We start from the raw sequence: 26,284 nt of genomic DNA on the forward strand, positions 1-26,284 counted from the left end.
ATCTAAAGAAATGAACTGAGTAAATCTGTTTATATTCAATGGATTCCGGAATAAGAGCCTTTCTACAGAACTAATTAGCCAATTTTGGGCATATATTAAAATTTATTAGCAATATGTTTTGAGAATCACAACATTTATTCACAGTTCTTCATATTAGATAAAGATTAAGTCAAGTTTTCACTTTTTAGGAGTGTATATAGCATAATAGCTACATTCCATCTGTATATAAATGCTTGGATCTATGCTAAAGATTCCCCATAGTTCAATGTTCTGATAGTTAAAAAGATGTTCTGAGAATGGCTAACAGATACCCTTGCCTCCTATTTGTCTAATTAAAACCAAATTTGGAGGATGCAAGTAGGTAAGAACACAGAGAACTGATTTTCTTCCAATAGTAAGAGAATATGTAGTCCACAGTTTGGTCTTTGTGTCTTCAGAGCTTGGTTGTTTTCATTGACACTTTTTCTTACCTAACTTGGTAACATTCTTCACTAAGAGTACTGTAGTTAAGTAACAGGAATCTTGCACCTTTTCAGATTTGAACTCCATGGTCCCAAAGACTGGAGAGGTTCTGCAGATAGCAGTCACTTATTTTAACATAGAGAGCATTTCTCTCTTCCTAGGGAAAATATAACAGCCATTCTCTCAGTAGTTCAACTAGGCATTGCAAAAACCTATGTGCTTCCAAGTGTGATATTATTATCACAACATTGCTACGGTCAGGTTTCAGTTCTCATCAAACATGCATGGGTTCTAATTAGATGGTCTCCACTTGGGCACTCTATAATTCAAACCAGTGTGGATCGTGCAAAATGCAAGTACATATTTGAACCAAATCAGTCCATATGCTTTGTTCTAACGTGGACATTAATCCTATCTGAGGCAGCACTATATTACTTAGCTATAATTTATCAAAGTTATTTGCCGCCCATCTCGCAGTTCAAGGCGCCTCTGAGCACAACATAAAGAACATTCTGTCAGGCTTCGTTCTCGAGTAGAATGGGTCTTTGCTGCTGATCCATATAATCCTGTACAGATTTCCAAAGAGCCCGGACATTTCCCTCGCCGAAACCTGCAGCCCCATGGCGCTCAATGAGTTCTATGAAGAAGGTCTCTTCTGTAAAAAGAGGCTTGGTGAAGATCTGCATCAGGTATTGCTTCTCAAGGAAGCTAGGGCTATTGTCCTGTCCTTTGTCATCTACGGTCGCATCAAAAAGGATGCCCTGGTCTTTCAGGAGCTGAAGATTTTGCCCAATGTGCTGCATCTCCTCCTCTTTGCTTTTCTCATTGTAATAGGATATGGGTGGTTTGAAAAAGCTTACTCCTGACTTTGCCATGGCTGCAGCAGTACTTACAATATCTGTGGTATAAAGGGCCACATGCTGGATGCCAGCTCCTTCATGCTGCTGTAAGAAAGTGTCCACCTGGCCCATCCTTTGCCTTGGCAGTGATTCAGCCAGAACAAATTTACAGTCGGGCTCAAAGGGTGACAATCGATCATCACTGTATTGCATGGCAGTAAGACGAAGGCCCATGTCTTCCCCCTCAATCCGAAAGCCTTCTGAAGCATCATCTTGATGGTGGATGAAGAAGCGCTGGAAGCCAAAGCAGTTTTTGTACCAGTCCAGCACAGCTTGTGAGCTACCTTGCAGACAGGCATAGGTGATGTGGTCAAAATGTAGAGTTTCCTGCTCCTCCTGGAATTCCTTGGGGGAAACTTCAACTTCACAGAAACCAGGCAGGAATGACCCACCATACTGGGATCGGTCAAGAAGAGTATGGCTGACATTGCCCACAATGGACATCACTACGGAGTAAGTCACAAAGCCCTTTTCATCTGCTTCATTGGTGGGAGGAATAAGGATCTTGCAGCCTTTCTCTTGTAGATTTCGGGAGATTGCAGGGACATCCTCTACCTCAAAGCAAATATTGGAAGCTGTACTGACTCTGTGCTGCAGGTTCACATCATAGAGGATCCCTTTATGCTTATAACAGTCTGAAGGTAAATCTGAAGATGAAAAGGTTTTCTCAGTCAGCTCCCGCTCCTCATTGACAACAAAAATAGCATCTCCTCTTCGGAAAGCCTGCTGCCTCTTCCTCTCTGCTTCCCGTATAGCAAACAGCTCAAAGCCAAACCTTTGCACCAGGTGACTGGCCAGCTGTTGGCCCTGAAGAACATGGAATCCAATGTAACACAACCGCTTCAGAACAGCAGACATTATGAAATTTGTGGCTGGCTAGTTGCAACACATCCTTTTGCTATTAAATCTACAAAACAAAAAGAAAAAGTTCAGATCAATATCCTAAGATAGGAGTGGCAGACCAGAATTGAACAATAGGGAAGCAAAGATATTTTTATACAAGTTGGGGGCTACAAGACAGGAAATCCTAGGTCCTTATCAGTGTAGCTGGAATTAGTTCTATTATAAGGCAAAGGAAGAGGGAATATTCAGGTCAACTGATAGAGGATGAAAAGTTGCAATTTTGCAAATTTTTTGCTAAGGCTGCCCTTGGACTGTGCTGCCAGCTGGTGAGGCGGATTCTCTGGAATTAGGCAAATAGATGACCCAGTTTGGCCCTGGTCTCTTCTAACAGACGGAGGAGAAGGATGTAACCTCCATTTTATTTGCTAGGTTCATTTCAATTCTCCACTACTATTTTGAGCCATCCCTTAACCTTACTTCACGTTGGTAAATAAGTGGATATATTTATCTCTGTTGGAACCATTTTATTGATCAAAACTGGGGGTTTTTTCCCCATAAAACGCCATTACCTCCCTCCAGAATCGGTCAGACATGATCTCGTGTTATGTATCTTAAAGCAAATATCGGAAGCCGCTCTGAGTCTAAATTCACATCCTACAGGATCCCTTTATGCAGCTCAGAACTATGCGATCCCAATGCCCTCATTATGTTCTGTGACTGAGCCAATGGATTTCTTGTTCAGATGCATATATCTGAAACTGTACCACAGATAATCCTCTATAGACTGAAATGCTGAAACTGTAGTGTTTGTGGGCCAGATGGCTGGTTTAGAAGTTCTTCACATCATGTCACCTCCTGATCTTTAGACTCACTGAGAAGTCACCTTCAAGCAGCTCTCCAGGAAGTGGGCAGTGATGGGGCTTTGCCCTGCCACAGTGCAATGAAACGGTCGTTTTAAATATTACTTCTATTTGGCCATATTACTTGATCTTGGTTTACTTTCTTTGGAGTTACCATTTGTTTGAGTATTTGAGGAAAACAAGTTCTGGGCTTACTCACAAGTAAGAAATATATACAAACTGCTCCTTTAAAAAGAAGAGTTTCCTCGACAAGCATGTCGCCTTTCAAGTTGTTTAGAACGATCGGTAGAGGAGATGAAAGATTAAAACACGTTGCATTTTCAAATACTTCCGATGCCCGCCCCTTTAAGTTTAAAAATAAAACGCGCTTTCTCAAGAGAAGAAGTTGCCAAGAGAGCGTTTTTCCCTCCCTGCAATCAATCGAAGAGGCATGTTTTATCCAAACTATTCCATTCCCAACTCTTCGCACTCGAAAAAACAAGGATTGCCTTTTCTTTTCTTTTACTCGTGCTCTTTTTACTCGGCAGCGTAATTATTTCCGCTTTTCGTGCCGCTTCCCCATCTGGCTCCATTGCCGCGGGCTGATTCCATCTTGCAGCCGCCCGGCAGAGACTCCCTGCATCCATTTCATTCCCTCGCGCCTCACCTGATTTGGACACCTGGTTTCTCCAGTCCAGTCGTATTATTATTTATTCTCTCTCTCTCTCCTTCCTGCCGGGAATGAATTTATAACGGCGGTGGTGGGGGTAGATCACGGCAAAAACCCCAACTTTTTCACGACCTTTACCTCAAAAGCAGCAGCTCCGCAGCACGGACGGAAGCGGAAGATGTTCGAGGATGGGATTGCGCCTAAAGGCAGTTGTCCTGCATTTTACAGGATTTGGATAATCCAGGGCTACCCCGAGTCTTGCAGCTAAGCCTCCTCCCCCTCCCGGCGCCCCTCCTTTTCAGATTTTAAATTAGAAAAGAAAAAGAAAGCGTGAGGCTCTGTGTGAGGCAAGGCAGGAGGCTCTTGGAAGAGACTGGCTTGTACTTTTTAAAGTTGAAAAATAATTTTAAAAGACAGGTGCCTGTATTCCTCCAGGTCTAAGACCTCGGTTGAACCTTTTAAGACTGCCTGATCTCGACTGCAAAAAGCCCACGGTTACTAGATGGCAGCAAAGAGAGATTTTGGTACTCTGTTACCATCTAGTGGTCATTCTCGGGATCTGCGGCTGAATCCTAGCAACAGCAACAGCACTTAGACTTGCATACTGCTTCATACAGTGGTGGGATTTTTTAAAAAAATTACTACTGGTTCTGTGGGCGTGGCTTGGTGGGCGTGGCAGGGGAAGGATACTGCAAAATCTCCATTCCCACCCCACTCCAAGGGAAGATTATTGCAAAATCCCCATTTCCTCCCAATCAGCTGGGACTTGGGAGACAGAGAATAAATAGATGGGGAGTCAGAGGTGGTATTTACCAGTTCTCTGAACTACTCAAAATTTCCTCTACTGGTTCTCCAGAACTGGTCAGAACCTGTTGAATACCACCTCTGGCTTCATAGTGCTTTACAGTCCTCTCTAAGCAGTTTACAGAGTCAGCATATTGCCCCCAACAATCTGGGTCTTCATTTTACCGATCTCGGAAGGATGGAAGACTGAGTCAACCTTGAGCTAGTGAGACTCAAACTGCAGGCAACCAGCAGTCAGCAGAAGTAGCCCTACTGTATTCGAACCACAGCGCTACCGCGGCTCTTATCATAAATCTTAACACAGGTAGTTCTGGATTTCCAACCATTCATTTAGCAGCTGTTCAAAGTTACAGCAGCACTGAAAAAAAGACATGATCGGTCCTCACACAACAGTCATGTGATCCCTTTGTACACCCAGAATTTCATCTCTTGTGCTTTTCCTAAGGAATTTAATATGAACCTCCCTGGGTACATTGTGTGTTCTGGCATATGCTGAATTCACTCTATAGACCAGATCTTTCTCCCATTCCATCTGCTGTTTATCTTTGTGTATGTATTCAGCTAAAATGTTAGTCATAATGTCCCTTATATTTTCCCCATCTGCTTCTATTACATTTTGAAATCTAAGATAAAAGGACATTCTCTCAAACTCTGTTTTCATTTGTTGGATATCAAGTTCTTTGTTTCCCTTCTGTAAAGCCTCTACCCCCCCTCTCGCCTCCGCCACCCCACCCTCCACAAGGTCCAGTCTCTGTGAGTTCTTATAAATTTGGACTTGATTCTCTTTAATTTCTTCCTTCATTTCTTTTAATTGTTTCTTAATTTCTTCCTGGCCCTGTATGAGTTGCTGGAGCATTTGTTGCAAATCCATCTCTGTACTCTTAGGTTGCATCAGTTCTGTAATCTTTGACTGTGTGGCAGGACTGGATGTTGCAGATGTCGGTGCAGAAGTAGCAAAGCCAGGTTTTCCAGGGGGTGGTCTTTTTGGGGACATGGTTTATAAAACAAAGAGATCAGTCAGTGTAGAGACTGGGCAGCTGGAGAAGTAGAGCAGGCAGATGAGTCCAGAAGGCAGAGGATCCAAACAGGTGGGAGTTTCTTTAGTCAATCTAGCAATAGATGAAAGTTTTTTCTCCAAAGAGTTCAGGAAATAACAATCCACAAGAGATTCCTCTGGGTGACACGGAGACAAAGACCGGAAGCCTGAATTTTAAAGGTGGAGTCAGGTTTCACAGTTCATGAAAACAACGGAAGTGTGCCATCTTGCCCTGCCAGCTTTGGGCTCAGAGGCATAGGAAAAATTTTAAAAGTTCAGAAAGTTCTCAGGTCATCAATAAGTTCTAGAACTAAGTCCCATGAAAAACACTTTTACTGGGGTGAGGCATCATTAGTTGGCTCTCCCCCCCTCCTCCTTCCCCTGGGGGCGAGAGCAGAATTTTTACAAGCCGCTTGTCCAAGGGGGGGGGGAAATCCCCCTCCCCTCTAGCCGCTCCTCCAAGAATAAATCCGAAAGATTAACTTTTAAAATTACTGAAAAGTCCATCAACTCAAAAGTAAGGGGATGAAGAGAGGAAGCATCTCACCGCACCGCCGCTGCTTCCTTCAGTTTTACGTTTTCCGATCAGCATGGGGCGAGACGCAGGCGCGCCCTCCAAAACTGCTCCCCGGTGCCTGGAGCAAAGCGGAGAAGCCCCCACCAGCCGCCGCCGGTGCCAGAGCCTTCCGCGAGCCGCTCCTTCGGCAGGGCGCCTCTCCGGGGCGTCCTGTGCCCCCCCGAGGACGGGGGAAGCCCACCGAAGAGCGGGAGCGGGCAAAGTTCTTGCCCGTCGCCGTAGCCGCCGGAACCGGAAGTCCAGAGATGAAATTCTGGGTGTACAAAGGGGGCAAACATTGACATATCATGACAGGGAGATAACCATCCTGAAGCAGATCCCCCAAAAAATTAGGGAGAAAAGGAAAAACTATTCGCAATTGGCGAATAAACTATACCAGAAGGGGGTGTGGTTTAGATGGTTGATGCCTGAAGGTATGCTGATATTCTGGGAGGAGACAAGAATCAGAATCAATACACCCATAGAGGCTCAGGCCTTTATGGAAAAAAATAAAGTGAACCTAGAAAAAACAGAAGACACCACAATGGTCACACAGGACACGGGAGGGGCCGGAGCTCTGCCAGTGGGGGGGGAAAGGGGCAACACCAAGAAAGCTCAGATCACAAAAATGAACAAGAAAACCACAATGTTATAAACAGACCGAAAGTAATAATGAAATTATATCTAGACTTTATATCATAACTATATAAACTGATTGAAAACTATTTTTTCTAGAATTAATATGCTGATTTTTTATGATTATGTATTAATGTTTTATATTTAGATGTATCCTATGAGTTTGGAGGGAGGGGGCGTCTGCCACACTTGCAACTGCCAAAATTTGTAATCATTCCACTTACCCTTTTCCTTATAAATGTTTTAAAAAACCAATAAAACTTTTTGAAAAAAAACAAAAAACAGTCATGTGATCAAAATTAGAGTGCTTGGCAACAGATATTTATTTAGACAATTGCAGTGTTCCAGCACCATAGATTGTCAGCTTCTGACAAGCAGTCAAGGGGGGAAGATGAATTTGATTAATAATCCCATGATTCAAATAATAACTGCAATGATTCACTTACCAACCATAGAAAAAAAAGTCATACAATTGGGCATGATTCACAATTGCCTTGCTTAGCAACATAAATTCTGGTTTCAATTGTGGTTATAAATTGAGGGCTACCTATAACTTTAACCTCAGAATATTCTACTGAGATTAAACTTGCTAGAGCAAGGCAGAAGCAGGGAAAAAATAAAAATCAGATATCTGATTGTATTTTTGAAACGCATAGATGAAAGGAAGACCAGAAATGCTCTTTGTGGCCTCACACCCTAGTCCTAAAGTATTATATTTTAAAAGTATAGGTACCACTTATTTTTGGTGATAAGGAAAATACTGAATGTGTTCAGGGGCATTAGCACTATTTCTTCACAAATCTATCAACCTGTTGTTCCTTTAAGAGCAGATGCCACTGCTTTCTTCCATAAGTCTCTGGATTATGAGACTTGGTGGTAACATAATTCTGACCCCCTAATCTCCTTTAAGCATTTATTTTTAAAGGCACTTTTGGATCTGTTGTTGCTTAATACATTTCACTCAATATTGCTTTTGACTCTTGAGCTTTTTGGTTCTTTTTACAGCAAACACTTTCTAGACAATAGGATGCTGGCAGTGAGTATTTGGTCTGCAGATGAGAGACCCTAGCATACACTGAACTGAGTGAACACACTTGGGGAAAAGCTGAGCTGTGATTATAGTTGTTCCCAAAGTTGAATTTTCAACAACCAGAGTCAATGGGGAAGCCATCAGGAGGTTTCAAATGGCAATCGTGGGACCACAGGACACTGCAATTGCACAGGATTTGCCTAATGATCGCAACTGGGACTGCCAAAATTGTCATCATAAATTGACATGGTCCAATGACATTGCTCCTTAATCCATGTCGTTTAGTGATGGACTTCCCAATCCCAATTACTGGTGGTGAGGACTTTATTTATTTAAAAGCTTCAATTGACTGAAGCCAAGATGGGTTACAGAAGTTAGTATCTAAGACCCCCAATAAAATGACCATAAAATAAATACTCTAGCGCTATAAATCATTTTAATTACATTAAAATAATTTAGAATGACATACTTTGGGATTTAAAGAAGTATATTAAAGATCTATACATGGGGCAGGTAAGTGGTGTGTTGTGCATGCAGTAGCCAAGTTTGTCGTGCAAACCACAACCAATATTCATTTTACTTTATTTGTACGTTCTTCAGTTGAATAGTACCCTAAAAATAAAATGAATGACTTTCAAGGCCAATTCAGCATGTTTCTCTGCACCAACTATCCATCTTTGGACTGAAATCATGCACTTCACTAAACCATAAAGCATTGTTTACTGATTATAGTGGCTTGGTTCACATAGTTTGCTCTACCAAAACGAAACAAATCTGAGTATTTCAGAGACTCTAGCTCTAGATTTACTATCAAGCAGCGCTCAGAGTATTAAGAAATGACTTTTCAGTATAGGATGGTGCCTAGCAGGGGTGGGTTCCTGCCAGTTCTAACTTCTTCTATAGAAGAGGTTCCACATATCTACAGTGCCGTTTAGAAACTCCCCCCGCCCGTCCGCACATCATCAAAATGAAGAGCGAGAGGAGGAATTCTGGGAGTTGTAGTCCACAGGTCTTAAAGCTGTCAAGTTTGAACACCCCTGGGGGTTTTTTCTAAAGGGTTAGGGGTGCAAGGGTCTTGTAATTTGATAGCTTTAAGACTTGCTTGCTTCAAGTGCCAGAGTTTCTGAGCCAACATTTTGGTTGCTAAGCAAGAGCGTTGTTTAAGTGAGTTTCACCACATTTTAAAAGTTAGCCACGCCCACCCAGTCACATGACTGCTAAGCCACTTCCACCCGGTCACATGGCTGGCAAGCCACTCCCCTCCAGTCACATGGCCGGCAAGTCATTCCCACAAAGCAGGCCACACCTGCAGAAGAGGTTCTAAAAAATTTTGAAACCCACCACTGGTGCTTAGCAGTGACGTGCGGTCATTGGAGGCAGGGGAGGCAGAGCCTCACCTCTCTTCATGGAATAATAGTATATGATATTATATAATATATATATATAATATTATATACATCCGTCCGGCCGTGCCCGGGAGCTGCGGAGGCAGAAATGTTGTCGGCGCTTCCGGATGATGAACCCAGTCACTTGCTTTCATCATCGGGAGGCCGACAACATTTCTGCCTCCGCAGCTCCCGGGCGCGGCCGGCTGGAGGTAGCCAGAATGGCGCCGAGGCAGTCCGGTGGACGAGTGACCGAAGATCTCGCTGCCTCGCTCGCTCGCTCGTTCGCCCGCTGGACTGCTTCGGCGCCATTCTGGCTACCTCCGTCCATCCACGCCCGGGAGCTGCGGAGGCAGAAATGTTATCGGCCTCCCGATGACGAAAGCAAGCGACTGGTTCGTCATCCGGAGGCGCCGACAACATTTCTGCCTCCACAGCTCCCTGGCGCGGATGGACGGAGGTAGCCAGAATGGCGCCGAGGCAGTCCGGTGGACGAGTGACCGAAGATCTCGCTGCCTTGCTCGCTCGCTCGTTCGCCTGCCGGACTGCTTCGGCGCCATTCTGGCTACCTCCGTCCATCCGCGCCCGGGAGCTGTGGAGGCAGAAATGTTGTCAGCGCCTCCGGATGACAAACCAGTCGCTTGCTTTCGTCATCGGGAGGCCGATAACATTTCTGCCTCCGCAGCTCCCGGGCGCGGATGGATGAGGGAGCCAGAATGGCGCCGAAGCAGTCCGGCGAGCGAGCAAGCGAGCGACGCAGCCTGATCTTCGGTCGCTTCCAGAGCCGGAGCGGGATGGAGCAGCCACCGCCTTGGAAGTGAGTCGCTTTGGGGCTGAGGAGAGAGGCAGGGACAGAGGGAGTGGGGGGAGAGGAGCCGTCCCCCTCACCCCCCAGGCAATGGGGAAAGCTTTCCTGAAATGGGGGGGGGGTGTTGCGGGAAATAAAAAGGGCGCGCACTGGGGGGGACGAAGGAGGCTTTGGCGCGCTTTAGAGGCGGGTGTGAAAGCAACGAAAGGGAGGGCGGGTGGGAAAGCAACGAAAGAGGCAGCGAGAGCGGGTGGGAAAGCAACGAAAGAGGCAGCGAGAGCGGGCACGGGAAAGCAACGAAAGGCAGCGAGGGTGGGTGGGAAAGCAACGAAAGAGGCAGCGAGAGGCAGCGAGAGCGGGCACGGGAAAGCAACGAAAGGCAGCGAGGATGGGTGTGAAAGCAACGAAAGGGAGGGCGGGTGGGAAAGCAATGAAAGAGGCAGCGAGAGCGGGTGGGAAAACAACGAAAGAGGCAGCGAGAGCGGGCACGGGAAAGCAACGAAAGGCAGTGAGGGTGGGTGGAAAAGCAACGAAAGAGGCAGCGAGAGGCAGCGAGAGCGGGCACGGGAAAGCAACGAAAGGCAGCAAGAGTGGGTGTGAAAGCAACGAAAGGGAGGGCGGGTAGGAAAGCAACGAAAGAGGGGCAGCGAGGGCGGGCGGTGGCTGCAGGCGGCAAGGCTTGAGCGGGGTGAAAGCGCAGCCCCTTTCGTTGCTTTCCCATTCACCCCGCTCAAGACTTGCCCGAGAGAGCTGGGGATCAGGCTTTGGGTTGGTAGGAGACCTTGAAGGAGGGGGGGGGAGGGACTGGGGCCGGTGGAGGAAGCAATGCTACAGTGCACTCCGCGGTCCCCTTAATGTTCACTCAGGAAGGCGGGGAATGGGACCACGTGAGCAGGAGGCTGAGGCTCCGCCTTCCTGATGACGTCACCAGCCTCACCAGCCATAACCCTCACCGCACATCACTGGTGCTTAGTATAGTGTTACTTCAATTTACTATGAAAATGAGTAGTAAATGTACCAGTTTAGATAGCACAAGCAAATATTCAATATCTGTTTCCCAGATTTGGCCAGACTGAATGCTTCTGAAAAACTGAAGCATGTTTTGAAGCACGGTATGAAGACAATAGGCCTGTGATGGCGATCCTATGGCATGCGTGTCCAGAGCTGCGCACAAAACCATGTCACTTGGCACGCATGATGTTGCCTGTTCCTCTTCTGGGTTTCTGGCATGCATGCGCACCCAATGATCAACTGTTTTTATGCGTGCAGCAGTGCCTGAAACTGGCCAGCCGATTGGTGCATGCACATGCACAACAGTAACCAGAAGACTTGCATGCATGCCGGAAACCGGAAGTACATGTTCTGGCATGGGCATGTGCCCTGGGAAGCTTGTCTTCCTGATCGCGGCCCAGAAGAGTGCACGCACAAAGTGCTCTCTCTTGGGCACACAGTGCTCCCCTGCAAGGTTCGCCATCACTGCAATAGGCTCTGCTGCTTTGGGATTTAGCAAATGGATTTTATTTATTAGACATATCTGTATTAGTGGCGGGTTTCACATGCTCACACGCTCATGTGTCTGGGTGGGTGGGCAGAGCCTCCCGTCACCGCCACTACCAGTTCGCCCGATCCGAGGCGAACCCGCAGAAACCCACCTCTGATTTGTATGCTGATGTAATCTCACTTATCAGAAACCAAAATAAAAATACATAATTAGGTACAAGAAAAAGATAAAATATGGCAACTCCTCAAATTAGGAAAAGTCTCTCCAAGGAAGCTCAGTCTTTAGGAACTTGTAGAAACCCAACAAAGAAGAAACCAGTCTGATCTTCACAGGAAAGCATAAGTTCTTTGTGCCTAGGTGATGCTGTTTTGGCTCCAAAGGAGCTACACCATTTCTTCATTATTGGAAATAGATGGTATTATGTTCCTCAATTACAGGATTTTAGAATTATTCAGTATTCCATCTGCCTCTCCAAATGTTTCAGAGAAAACAAGAACTTGGAATGGAAAGGAAGGGGCTTTTTATTGATTTGTTTTAGAGTTATCCTGTGCTAAGATGGGTGGCCAATAAATTTAATAATAAAAAATAAGTTTTCCTGTCCTAAGGTAAAAGTAAAAGTTTCCCTCGCACATATGTGCTAGTTGTTCCCAACTCTAGGGGGTGGTGCTTATCTCCGTTTCAAAGCCGAAGAGCCAACACTGTCCAAAGATAACTCTGTGGTCATGTGGCCGGCATGACTAAACGCCAAAGATGCATGTAACACTGTTACCTTCCTACCAAAGGTGGTTCCTACTTTTCTACTTGCATTTTTTACGTGCTTTCGAACTGCTAGATTGGCAGAAGCTGGGACAAGTAACGGGAGCTCATTGCATTAAGAGCCCTCGATGAGGACTGTGACCTTCAGCTGTTTTGGCTGATTGAGGTGACTCTGGTGTCACCCTCTGAGCACCGTGGTGGCTTCTGCCATGCCCCTTGGTTGGGCCTCTGCTGGCGGTTAGGTTGGCTTCTTGGCTGCCAGGTCGTCGTGGGGTGTTCGCTTCTGCAAACCTTGGCGATGTGCCCCTTTTTCTCGCAGCGCTGGCAGATAGCGTCGCGGAAACGGCAAGCCAATCTGGCATGGTATCCTCCGCAGCTTGCACAAGGCGGGAAATGCGGTTTGAATTTGCGCATCGGCTTGGCGTGGCTACTGCGCATGCGGCAGCTGTCATCTTTGTCTTCCGAGCTCTCACAATGTATGGGTGCGCTCTTTCGCGCGACTTGTGTAGTGCTTTGGCACTGCAGGGTTTCTGTAGACTTAACAGCCGATTCAGATGCCCTGGCTTTGTCCAAGGCAATTTGTAGAGTGAGGTTAGATTAGGCAAGTAACGTCCTCTGCAAATTAATGTCTTGCACACCGCATAAGATGTGGATATAAGTTCGTCTAGGTCTTGGAACTCGCAGTACACTGTGGCCTTCCGTAGCGCCGCAACGTACTCGTTGATCGATTTGCCTTCCTTCTGATTACGAATATTAAATTCGTGCCGGCGGACGTGCTTAGATGGCTTGGGAGCATAGTGTGTCCTCAGTGTCTGCTGGAGCACTGACCATATGACCGATTGTAGTAGCGTTGGCTCAGAGAGGTCTTTGGCTGTTTTGAAACTTCGCGTCCACAGTAACTGAGGAACATGTCCTTCTTGCGGCCTTCAGAAAGGCCCATGAGGTCGTTGGCTTTGAGGAAGCAGTTGAACCTCAGCATATATGAGTCCCAGTGCTTGGTGACTGGGTCGTATGGAGTCGATGGGGCGTGCATGGCCATTTTGTGTTCTGAGGGCGTTTTGAGTTTGCCACTCAAAAATGGCTGCTCGAAGCTGTGCAGAGCTTCGGTGGCTCTTCATGTGAGATGGAGATCGACACGGGGTCATCACTGACCATCATGTCATGGTCTACAATCAAACAGGCTATCCCTAGCCTGAAGAAGCAGCATCTACACACCCCTAACATCCGCCTTCATGATTACCAGAGGAACCCGGTCCCCATCGTGGGCCAGGGCACCTTCCGGGTGCAATTCAAAAACTACAACGGCCAACTCCCAGTGACAGTGGTCAGCGGGGCCTGCAGAGCCTCCTGGGGCTTGACTGGTTCGAAGCCCTGGGCCTAGAAGTGACCGGTATGAACGCCTTGAAAGACGAGAGTGCCAAAGCAACTTTTAAGGGGTTCGAGGATGTCTCCAGCACTGGTCTGGGTAAGTATGTGGGGACTCCAATCTCTTTTAATTTGGACCCCAACATAGCCCCCATAAGGCTAAAACCCAGGAGAGTACCTTTCGCTCTCCGCTCCAAAATTGATCTGGAAATTGACAATCTCGTAGGCCAGGGAATCCTAGAGCTGGTGGATCACACACGCTGGGAGACCTCTATAGTGACACCTGTCAAATCTGACGAGTCCGACCGCATCTGCACGGACTACAAATGCACAATCAATAAAGTGTTACAACAAAGCGCTTACCTTGTACCCATTGTACAGCATTTATTACATTCTTTAGGCCCCGGCAAAGTATTCACTAAATTGGACATGGCGCAGGCATACCAACAATTGCCTGTAGATGATGCTACGATGGAGGCCCAAACCATTGTGATGCACAGGGGTGCATTCAAATGTAACTGCCTGCAATTTGGAGTTACTATCGCCCCTGGACTGTTCTAAAGCGTCATGGAACGGCTTTTGCAGGGGAATCCAGGAGTCGTCCCCTATTTTGGCGACATCTTAGTATCGGCTGCAAATGAGGCACAACTTTTCAAACATTTATGAACTGTTTTGACCCAGAATTAGAGATAAAGGCCTCCATCTCAAAAAAGAAAAATGCCAAATTAACGTGCCAAGGGTTGAGTTCTTAGGGTACCTAATCGACGGCTCTGGGATTCTCCCAACCACTAAAAAAATTAAAGCAATCCAGGACGCCTACACCTCGCAATCAAACCGAGGTGCAGGCATTCCTCGGGCTCCTTAATTTTTACAGCGTCTTTCTTAAACAGAAAGCCACGGTTGCTGAGCCCTTACATCATCTCCTGGCAAAGAACACGAAGTGGTCCTGGGGCAGAGCTGAAGCAGCTGCATTTGCCGCGGTCAAAAGACTTTTGTTAGCAGACACGTTCCTGGTGCAGTACAGCCAGACTGCCACTGGTGCTAACTTGCAATGCTTCCCCGTTTGGCGTTGGAGCCGTCCTCAGCCACCGCATGCCCAATGGAACCGAGGCTCCTATAGCCTATTACTCAAGGACCTTGTCCACTGCTGAGCGGAACTACAGCCAGCTGGACTGTGAGGCTTTGGCTGCAGTGGCCGGTGTAAAAAGTTTCCATGAGTACCTCTACAGCCATGATTTTGAACTAATTACGGACCACAAACCGCTATTGGGCTTGCTGGCTGGGGACCGACCTATTCCTGTGTCATTATCGCCGTGGATGACCAGATGGACTATTTTCCTAGTGGTCTACACCTATCATCTCATCCACCGACCAGGCTCCACTTTGGGGCATGCTGACGCTTTGAGTCACTGCCCGCTGCCAGAACTTCTTGCAGACCCTACCCCTGAGATTCCAGTCCTTCTTATTGACTGCTTAGAGACTGGTCCTGTCTCGTCTAGTGACGTTGCCCACCACTCTGCAAAATACTCTACCATCAAACAAATTTTTAACTGGGTGTGGAGGGGGTGGCCCAAGGGGCCTGTTGGATCTGATTTCAAAATGTATTATTGCAAGAAAGATGAATTGTCTGTTGTTAATGGCTGTTTGATGTGGGGGGGGGATCGGGTCATTGTTCCACCCAAACTGTGCATTGCAGTATTAGAGGCTTTACACGTAGGGCATCCTGGAATTGTCAGGATGAAGTCTTTGGCCAGAAGTTACGTGTGGTGGCCTAACATGGACAGGGAGATCGAAGAATGGGTGGCTACTTGCACACCGTGCCAGGAGTCCAGACCAGTTCCCCCAGAGGCACCCGCTAAGGAGTGGGAGCAACCTCAAGCACCGTGGTCTAGGGTGCACATTGATTTTGCTGGCCCCGTTCATGGCCAGACATTCATGGTAGTTGTGGATCCCTACTCAAAATGGCTAGAGGTAGTCCTGATGACCTCCACTACGGCAGAAGCGGTCATCAAGGTACTATAGAGTCTTTTCTCCACACACAGCCTGCCCGAGGTCCTGGTCTCTGACAACGGGCCCCAATTTACGGCCATGCAATTCGAGACCTACTTAGCAGCACAGGGAATCTGACATGCCCTGGTCGTGCCATTCCATCCAGCCTCTAATAGTCAAGCGGAGAGAATGTGAGATTTGCAAAAGAGGCCCTATCCAGGATGGGCCCAGGAGATTGGCAAACATGGGTTGACCGTTATCTTCTAATTCAACACATCACGCCAAGTGCCACTACAGGGAGAAGCCCCTCCGAGCTTCTCATGGGTCGTCGGCTAAGGTCCCATTTAGACTGGCTGCACCCAAACTATTCTGACGCATCGCCCCCAGACTCCACAAGCAAAATTCGGAACTTTAGCATAGGGGATTCAGTTTACGCCCACAACTACACCAGGGGAACTCTGTGGATTCCTGCCACAGTGATAGGCAAACCGGCTCTAGAAGCTCCAGCCGCGTCCTGTGAAAGGTTCCAGGAGCTTCCACCTAGCGAAGCTGCAGAGCGAACAGATCCATCCGACCTTTCCGAAGAACACCCTCCAACTGAACTGTGCAGGTCTGGCAGGGCTACCAAAAAGCCCGCCTACCTGAGTGAGTACGTTACCAGTAGGATGATTCCATCTAAGAGGAGAGGGGTGTTAGATACTAGCTACAGTTATAATGGTTTCCACCAAGGTCCTCTGTTCCGGTAGGAACAGAGGTTTAATTTCATTGGTCGAAGGGTCTGACAGCTCCCTATAAAAGGTCTCCTGTCAGAATCAACCTTCGCTGGATTGTACATACTTGTTCTGTTACAATAAAGAGCTGTTGTTGCCTTTAGCCTGAGTGCCTTTCCATTACCCGATCTAACAAGCTTAGCATCTTAGCCACTGAGCCACAGATTCTTTTTTCATCAGGCAGGGTTATTTTTATACTTGTACCTGCAATAAAATGTCCACGTAACAGTGTTCTGCTAGCTAGACAAACTGCCCTTTCTGAAACATTTATAACAGGTGCCTCCTTTGCTTCATAGTGAGGCTGGTTAACATGTCTTAGCATTTTTCTTCATATGTTGGAAAATATTAGGAAGCAGCTGCTGCCCTCCTTCAAAGCTACACTTTCTTACATACACTGCCTGGTGCTGCACAGTATTTCTTTCACTTCTGTATGTGATGAGTCTGAGAGAAAAAACAAGTACAGCTGGGAGGCAGGCAGTGGTAAGTACAAAGCCTAATCCTATGAATATCTCCAGGGACACGCCTGTGGTTGGCTCTTCCCCAGCTATTGCCTTTCTCCCAACCCCTTCTGGGTGGAGAGATCTGGAATGAAAATTAGCCTACACCGGAGGTCAGTGCAGAGTTGGGAGGTTAGACTCATCAGAGCACACATCAGGAGAGTCCCAGGTTTCTCAGTGGACGGAGCAGAACAACGGCAAGATTCACCAGGGAAAAGGTAGCGTATGACTTTGTTTGTAATTCTATATATGGAATTTAATTTCTGCAGATGATGAAGGATTTTCAATTGCTTCACTGAGAAAGATTACCACTATGAATATGGGGTAGGTAGGAGGACGTAAATGCAGAAGTTAAAAAACCCAGAATTGTGTCCTAGTCAACATCTTGACTTGTTCCTGAAGGGCACAACTTTGATACCACATCATTTCCCATTAGACTGAAGGGCACAACTTTGATATCACATCATTTCCCATTAGACTGAAGGGCACAACTTTGATATCACATCATTTCCCATTAGACTGTCTGTAGAGATTCTCAATCATCCAGGTTATGGTTGTCCCAAAGATGCTTTTCAAAAGGCAACTGGGCTTCGTTAGTTTTTTGGCTGCACGGCTGAGAACCCAAACATTTTCAAGAGGAAAAAAAAATCCTAAGAAAGTCCAGTTGATTTTTGTAAAGCACCTTTGGGATTTCCATTAGATGACCTCAATGGTTAAGAGTGTACCAGGTTTTGAATCCTGCAGCAGGGAGGCATAATAAGTTTTCTTCATACATATTTTCTAGCATGGCATCCCTCCTGCCCTTCTCAATATTATTTTCTGGAGTGCAGGAAGAGAGAAAAGACCATGTTTGAAGGGATGAGGAATGCTAGGTCAATTGTGGGTATTGCAGACAGGTTGTATAGTGTCAGGTAGGTCAGGAAAGGAAAACATTGTAAATGGTTACTGGGTATGTAAACATTGCTGTTTGTAATACAGATAATGCTCTAGACATTATGTCTGGCTGATAGTAGAAGACTATCTACTAGAAAATTGTTCAATTTGTTCAAAGTAAGAGGATTAACTCTGGTTCAGCTAAAGAATTTTATCTTCCTATATTGCCTCTTTTCTAGGAACAAAACATCTTAATAAATATTGGGGTTTTTTATTTGCACTCTTTAGTTGTGCTTCTGTTCTTTGTGATGTATCCTAATTTATTTTTTTCATGAAAGCAGGGCTTCTATTAAGCTAAACATGTGGGGACCCAACTCTATTGCTTAGAGCCCCAGAGTCATTTCCTGGAATTCTGAACATCCGTTTCACTCAATGGAAATGTAACTTTTAAACTTAACTGATAAAAGGGACAAAGGAAGGAGCTCAGCTTTGATTGAAAGGGTGCAAGTGAACATTATAAAAATTTGGGAAGTGCAGCAGTGCTTTTTGGCAGACCAGAATTTTGCTTTTCAGCATGTTAATGGGAAATGAATGAAAAAAAAGCTTTAGAGAAGGCTTTTGCTGATCTTATTAGCTACATCCAACCACCATTTTCTTTCCCTTCCCCTCAACCCATGTAATTTTCCTCCATTTTTTTCCAACCTCTTTTCTTTGTATGACCAAGTGAGTTAATTTCTAATCTTTGTATTCCGATTCTTTTAGCACTTCTCTCCCTTTCTCTTTCCCTTTCTCCCATACGTGTAGTAGGTGTAGTACATATAGTGGTATAAATTAGATATAGCTACATCTCATTTTCTTTTGTTTTATGTCATGTCTTCAGTTTCTTTTGCATACTATTTCTTATTCCTTTTCTGCACTGTGCCCAAAAGGGAACATCATGATGAGTTGATACGGATGTACTAGAGATTTGCAAAACATTCAGTGCATCAATGGTTTCATGCACAGAGCAGCTGGCTTGAGATAACTCTGAAGTGATAAAAGCTATAATAGATGAGATAGAAGGCTTGTTGGAATCTTTCTCTCAAAACATCCAGTCTGCAACCCTCAATATATTACTAAAGACTCAAATCCACTGCATAATGGAATGGCATTGCTTATTTTCTGTGATGCCAAATAGACTATGGAGAGTTGTTTTTCTGGAAAAGATCCTTAAATCTGTTGCCTTTTCTTGTAGGCTAAAGGGAAGTAGTCGAGATGGGCTACTTGCCCCCGACCACAAAAGCCTTTCTGCTGGGACTGGTGATTGCTGCTACAGTAGCAGAAGGGGTTGTGGTTGAGAACCAAACTAGAATATGCCAACTGGCCCCCCTCTGGAAGACAAATGGCATAGACCCAATGGCTGGAATGGAGGGCCAGGTGACAGTGGTGGTCCTTTTGAAGGCCAGCTGACAGTTCTGTCTCATGCAAGCAGCCAGGTGAGTTCAGCCCATAGAGCAGATTGTTTGCTTCCAGAGCTATAATGTGCCTAAACAGAAACCACATCTTGCGCAATGAGGTTTCTGCAGAAAATACTTAAATGAACTCAGCATTATTTAAGCTGTTGAAAAGACTGATTCTCCATCAATTCCTGTTCAGCGAGATATAAAATGAGCCCACGGCTGTAATATGCAAGATGTGATATACAAAGAAGAACGGCTATAGTTTAATTCATGAATTTCAAAACTGCATAATGTGCATTCAGATATCTCTAAAAACTTTCAGCTGTAATAACAGGCTATTTAATGACACATAAAATAAAGTGGTGTCTCTTGCTCTACAGATTTCATCCCAAATTATAAAAGCATCCTTCCTAATTTATCCTTCCTAATGCCTCAAGTAGTCTTAAATTGCAACGCTCATAATTGCTAACCAATGATAACCAGTTGCAGTCCAATACATCTGAATTTCCACTATCAGTGATTGTGGGTGGGTGGGTGGGAAATGCATCTGTGCATGTCCTTTCCTAAATGTTATTTATTGCTCTTTTCACAACCAGCCTTGGCAGCTTGCGAGAGAAATTGTCTGGCGATGGTGTGGCCAATGTCAGTTTCATGATTGTGAATGAAAAGACCCCTTCCTCCAGGGCAATGTATTGGGAGCTCAAACGACATGCTCCCAAAGGCATTCCAGTTTACCAGCAACAAATCCTGGAACCTGATGTCTGGCAAATTCTACAGGGCAACAAGGATGACTTTCTGATATATGACAGGTTGGTGGTACTTGGCACAGGGAAGAATCCATTCAAGTGGATTTGCAGATACAACGTGATTATACCGTTCTTGGATTCTGTCAAGCCCAGGAGATTCAGGCAGTGCCGATGAGTGTAAAGGTTTATTGCAAGCTTAAGCTCTCTACAAGAATCTGACCGATTAAAAGTCAAGGGAAATGTGTAGGAGATAAAAAGGCATTCAAAAGGTGGGCTGGACTTAGATTTCTTGCAGCATGCACATGCATACTTACTACCCGTGACACTCCAGCTGCTCGGTGGAGCGTTGCGCAGGCGCCATATGCTCCATGCGCGGAAGCCCCAAACAGCTCAAATACAGGTAAGGAATGCGGGCGGGCGGGTAGGCCCTCCGCAGCACCATACCGAAACAGTACCTGGTGCTCCCAGCAGGCACTGGTACACCCATACCGGGGCATACCAGTCGTATCCCACCACTGGTTTGACCCCTCCCTTAGGCTCAGCCTGGTCCTCTCCTTCATATTCTACAGTGGGGGATGAAAGGAACTGACCAGGCTAAAACTTAAAAGCAAAACAACTGTCTATAGAGCATGTACAGTAGAGGGCAGAAGGAAGAAGTCAAGAAAGTTCCTTGACTTTGGAAAGGGACCTTTTCTTCTCATCTGTCATTGATAAAAAATGTGAGTTTATTCAAATTAGATTCTGCTCATGCATGGATGGACCCTCAAGTGTTCTGAAATAAACCTCTTGCACTTTTCTTCCATGTCATCTGGGCTCTGCAGGTGCAGGAAGCTCACTTTCCACATCCAGTTGCCATACAGTTTTCTGCATTTACCATATGTTGAGGCAGCTGTGCGCTACACATCCCGCAAAGACTATTGTGGCAATTGTTCCTGGTATTATCTGAACAGCAGCCAGGAGGTAAGAGTTTAAGTCTCTCTCTCTCTCTCTCTTCAGCTCTCCCATTTAAGCACGACACTTCTTATGCGCTCAGCTTATTTATTTGATACTTAAGAATTCTCCAAATTTTCTGATTGCACATTTTATACAATGAGGATGAAAGAAATACAGGAAAAGGGACGGCGTCAGCGGTCAATTGCTCCCGGTTCGGCCTGGATCGGGCAAACCAGTAGTGGCGGTAGCAGGAGGCTCTGCCTACCCACCTGGACGCTTCTGCGTATGCGCAGAAGCATCACGCATCCGTGAACCGGTGGTAAAAGAAATGGAAACCCACCACTGGAAGGCATGTTTCATATTTTCCTTTGCAGTATACGAGAACAAGCAAAACTGGAATATTTATCGTTAATTGTAATAGGAGGGACTGAGCTGAAGGATCTGAAATAATAACTTTAGAGTCAGAGACACACAAAGGACCCAGATTTAATTATTTACATCCAGCTCTATTTCTGTTACATATTGGCTGAATCTACACATTGTGTTCAGCTATACTTTGGTTAACCATGACTGGTGGGGAAAACAGCAGTTAACTTGATTTGCACATCATGCTATGTCAATACCCACTGGGGCTGAGTAGGAGTTAAAAATCAGATTGAAGAGCAGATAAGGATGGTCAAGGCTAAATGACAGGCCAGCCTCATCTCTCTGTACACCTGGTCTTTATTTGTCTATCTAATGTAGGAAGTAAACATAATAAAACAAAAATGCTTTGGGAAGAGAAAAATCTATTAAGTAGTAGATATTTGTATTAAAATGTAAGGGTGTTCTTGCACTCATTGTCCCTCCTTCCTGTGACATGTATTGTGGAACTGTACTTTTATCTTCTGCCATAATGGCTGAATTCAATTGTGCCAAATCAAAATGTGGTTTCTTTGTGTCTTGCTTGTTATGCAAATCCAACCAAATAGGTTGGATGAAGCAGAGATAAAACAGTTGAGCAAATTGTTATAATCTGTTATGTGTAAAATCCATAGTCTTATCATCTAGGTACAAGAATCTTACTTTTTAAGACCACTTTCTTAAAATGAGAAAAATTGCCTTGAGCCAGTCATAAGAATAATTTATATTTGAAAGCTAGATGACTGGCAATGTATTCTGCAAAACTAATTCACTTTGGCAGTTAGTATATTTGTTCACACTGAATGTAAACATACAGCAAGTAAATCCCTTTGGAATAATATACGGTCTGTCATTTTCTTTCATCCTTAAATTGTGCCATCTGGCTTCATCTTGAGTCCATCTCATAATATATCAGAGCTTATTGCTATTTCACAGGTGAATAACACAGCAAGTACTCCTGTGGTGACAACTGAGGCTCCCAGAGACAAAGTGAATGACCTGGAAGTTTTGAAAAGTCAGCCTGAAAAGAAAAATCAAGAAGCTTCTAACTTCAAACAGAGCCATTCCCACCATGGGGGAACTAACACAGCCCAACCATCCCATCATTCTCAAAACCATTCAGTTAACCATCACACAAGAGAATCCCACTAAATGGCTACAGTATAGAAATAAACTGTTAGGAACCCCCCCCCCCCCCCACACACACACAATTTACACTAAAAAAAAATTAGGCAAGCAATATAAAAAATAGCTAAGGAGTAAATTTACCCATCTCAGGAAGGAATGGTTCTATGTTTGCTCACAGTAAGAGTATACCAACTTATTTCCAGAGGGACAAACATCATATTAATCTATAATAGGTTTTGTTTCATTGTGGTGTAACTGATAATTAACTTAAACTCGAGTGATTTAATGGAAGAATTGAGCCCATAGATGGAACAGTTAGAGGTTTCAGACATTGTCTCTCAGAAGATTCTTTTGTGGAAGCGCAGATTGGTATTTCTCACTGCCACACCTATCTTCTAGGACAGTGTTTCTCAACCTCAGCAGCTTTAAGATATGTGGACTTGAGCTTCCAGAATTTCCTAAATAGCACTGGCTGCAGCTGGAAGTCCATTGTGATGTTACTTAATGTGATAATGAACCATTTGCAAGAAAACCTCAAAGCACAAAGGACACCACAGTACAATCCTGAGCTACAAATATTCTCTTCTATCCATTATCTAATGTCTACGTCTGTATGCACTTAGTCTTCTGCTGCTGGGAAATCCGTTTTGACCCCCCACCCACCTTTCCATTTCCTACTTTTCTGCACTCAATGAAGTATGCAGTGTAACCTAAATATTGCAGTCACTGCAGCCTGAAACTGTTCAGAAAAGTATTTAGCTAAAATGGAAAGATGGGATGAGGATCAGAATTAGGATTTGAGGAAGGGCGACAGACTAAGTGAGGGCAATGAAAATAAATTTGGCAAATTAATATCCATGGACCAGGATGGCTAATTTGAGGATTGTGATTTATGTGGTGTTCCTAGATTCTTGCCGGAACCAAGAGAGTAAAACGTAATGAACTGGGTTTACAGAAATGTTACTTGCTTCTATATACACTGCACCATACATAGTCAGAAAGTTTGGAGTGAAGTTTAAATAAGTGACAGAACATTATGAGATGAACTAGTGAAGAAAGTTTATTCTTGACATATTTGCTAAAGTAATGAAAATACATCATGTACTGAGTAAAAATACTACTGCATTATGGTGGAAATAAACTAATCTAAAATTGCATTTTCAATATCTTCATGGATAAGAAGCATTATAAATTAACGCAAAGTCTTTATTTAAACCATAGGCACAAATAAATATGAAATCAAATTTTGCTTCGGGTACCAAATTTTAAAATTATTCCTAGTCAAAATTTTCTGATATTCTTCCACTTTAGATCTTTCCCACTCTATGTCTTGTTTGCCTTTACAACAAATTGCACAAAGACCCTGAATTATCTGAGTGTGGTTAACATGGTTATAAAATATTTGCAAAAGCTTAACCTTTAACTGACTTTTTTTCTCGGTAACAGCAGTTCACTCAGAAGAAATTGCTGTTTTGGTTTTTTTTTATATATATATTTTCCCCTTGGCCTAAGAATAAAGTGACATACATGCTTTTCCCCTCTGATTTATTTTCACAAAAATCCTATGAGTTTGGTTAGACTGACTGATTGCTTCAAGAATAGTTGGTTTCATGACTGAATGGAATTTTGAACCAGAGTTTTTCAGCTGTTATCCAGCACTATCAATAGTCAAAGCAGCCAAGACCCCAGCTGCAAATGCATGATTAAAGCCCCACACTTTTTAAAATGGGGCCAGAGATGCAAGTTAAAAAGAAAAAAGCTGGAGCTTCAATAGTCTCAGCCACCTTCTTGCTGTTTTTGACTCCCCCTCCCATAGGCAGATGTTGCTGTGGGATGATGTTAAGTTAGTAACATCCCCATTGTGAAAGTTATCAGTGCCTTGTAAACTTTCAGGGAAGGGTAATACAGGTAGTCCTCAACTTACGGGAGTTTGTTTAGTGACCATTCAAAGTTGCTCAGAAAAAAGTGACTTATGACCATTTTTCACACTTACGACCTTTGCAACGTCCCCATGATCATGTGATCAAAATTCAGACGCTTGGCAAATTGGTTCATATTTATGACCCTTGCTGTGTCCCAAGGTCATGCAATCCCCTTTTGCAACCTTCTGACAAGCAAAGTCGATGGGGAAGCCAAATTGACTTAACAGTTGGATTGCTAACTTAACAACTGCAGTGATGCACTTAACAAATGTGGCAGGAAAAGTGGTAAAATGGGACAAAACTCACTTAACAAATGTCTCACTTAGCAAAATAAATTTTGGGCTCAATTGTGGTCGTAAGTCGAGGACTACTATCTGTACTGCCCAATGAGCCTGTTTAATGTAATACAATAAGTAACAACTAGCTAGACCTCTTTATTGGAACCCTATTAGACTGGCTGGAAGGAAATAACATCCTAGTGGAAGAAGTGAGAAGATTTCAACAGGCAGGATCTCAGGGAGTTTGCTTTGTGTTCAGTTAAGGAATAATACTCTCCCATTTCGTTGAAAAATAGATAGGTAGACCTCAACATGACATGTTGCTTAGCTTAGATTATCATGAACCTCCCCAGAAATGTATATGATCCAGTATTGAACTTACAATGACCAGGGATCAGTGGTGGGTTCCGGGAAGTACGCCCTGGTACGGGCGTACAGGTGGTAGCTGGGAGCAGCGGCCACCGAACCGGAATGGTGGCTTGTTTGGCCCACCCACCGCTTTTTGAAGCAAATGGGCCAATTGCGCACACGCGCACAGCGTAAGGCGCCTGCACAACCTCCACCGAGCAGCTGGGTGTCGCAGGGCTGTGGCGTGGACATGCACGCGCAACACACGGGCCCGATGAGGACGCCCGGCTCCATCGCAGCATACCAGTTGTGACGGGATCTGGAACCCACCACTGCCAGGGATGTTCCCCCCATGGTCACATGATCACATTTTGGTCACTCATCAATCAGCCAACATTTATGACTATTTGCACCTTCCTACAATCACATAATTTCATTTTACTTCTGATTTTTGGTAAAACCGAGCCACAGCAAACCATGGCTGTGTTTAACAACCACTGCAAAATTGATCACACTTGAAACCCTAATGGGCAGGATCCATTATGGTAATAAATCAAGGACTACTTGTTCTCAGTTACCTATGTCAGATCTTTTGGTTTTGTTGGTAGATCTCAGGCAAGCTTAACTGGGAAAAAACAGTAGAACATCTGCAATAGATAGATAGTTACTGACTCTATGATATATACTTTGTAAATATACCAGTTTGAGAGTGAGATGTACCATCACTCGACATTTCTCAAATGTAGTGCCAGCTAGCAAAGGAGTTAAACAAGGATGCACTTTGCCCCCAGAATTTTTAATTACTACATTAATGTAGTGTAGGGGTCCCTAAACTTGGCAACTTTAAGACTTGTGGACTTCAACTCCCAGAATTCTCCAGCCAGCAGGAGTTGAAGTCCACAAGTCTTAAAGTTGCCAAGTTTGAAGACCTCCGATGTAGTGGTAAATGCCACTAGCAAAGATGAGTTTTACACCCTCAAAACTGACTAATAGGCCTACTACTTTACCCAGACAGTGCTGAGCTACTGTCACAGAGACCAGCAGATATCAGAAGAGGCAATGGAATCATTGGTCCATTTCTGTAGAGAAGGCTCTTTATATATTAACTATGTGAAAACAAAGGTCATGCATTTTGCAAGGCCTTCAAAACGTTTCACTCGGCCTTCAAAGGAGACATAACTGAACACTCCCCTTGTTTACGTGCCTAAGAGTTGTGCTGCATTATTCAGGGAAACAACATACTCACATCTCTCGGGTTGCTTTGGATGCTCAGAGGAGCTCAGTAGCAGTCCACTCTCTCTTTTGCTCTAGAAGAACCCCAAATATTACAGCTGCTTTGAAGCCAAGACCTTTTCACAGAATCTCTAGA

At 44.7% G+C, this 26,284-nt stretch overlaps 2 protein-coding genes across 3 annotated transcripts; one reads left to right on the forward strand and one right to left on the reverse strand.

Moving 5' to 3' along the window:
• Positions 1-154: 154 nt before the first annotated feature.
• On the reverse strand, positions 155-26,284 carry HPDL (4-hydroxyphenylpyruvate dioxygenase like). Of its 2 annotated transcripts, none has more exons than XM_081948933.1 (2): positions 26,162-26,284; positions 155-2,268 (listed from the first exon to the last, which is right to left on the reverse strand). In XM_081948933.1, exon 2 carries the CDS (start codon positions 2,217-2,219, stop codon positions 978-980), a length of 1,242 nt encoding a protein of 413 aa, XP_081805059.1. In that variant the 5' UTR covers positions 2,220-2,268; positions 26,162-26,284; the 3' UTR covers positions 155-977. The 2 variants fall into 2 exon arrangements, with proteins under 2 accessions (XP_081805059.1, XP_081805058.1); XM_081948932.1 differs by lacking the exon at positions 26,162-26,284 and adding an exon at positions 3,852-4,149.
• On the forward strand, positions 16,974-23,850 carry LOC309389944 (selenoprotein Pb-like). The gene is made up of 5 exons (XM_081948907.1): positions 16,974-17,064; positions 18,954-19,194; positions 19,755-19,967; positions 20,726-20,864; positions 22,176-23,850. The coding sequence occupies exons 2-5, from the start codon at positions 18,974-18,976 to the stop codon at positions 22,389-22,391; spliced, it is 789 nt and encodes a 262-aa protein (XP_081805033.1). The 5' UTR covers positions 16,974-17,064; positions 18,954-18,973; the 3' UTR covers positions 22,392-23,850.

This window comes from Natrix helvetica (assembly GCF_964273705.1).
Source record: "Natrix helvetica genome assembly, chromosome: 3".
Lineage (NCBI taxonomy): Eukaryota > Metazoa > Chordata > Lepidosauria > Squamata > Natricidae > Natrix > Natrix helvetica.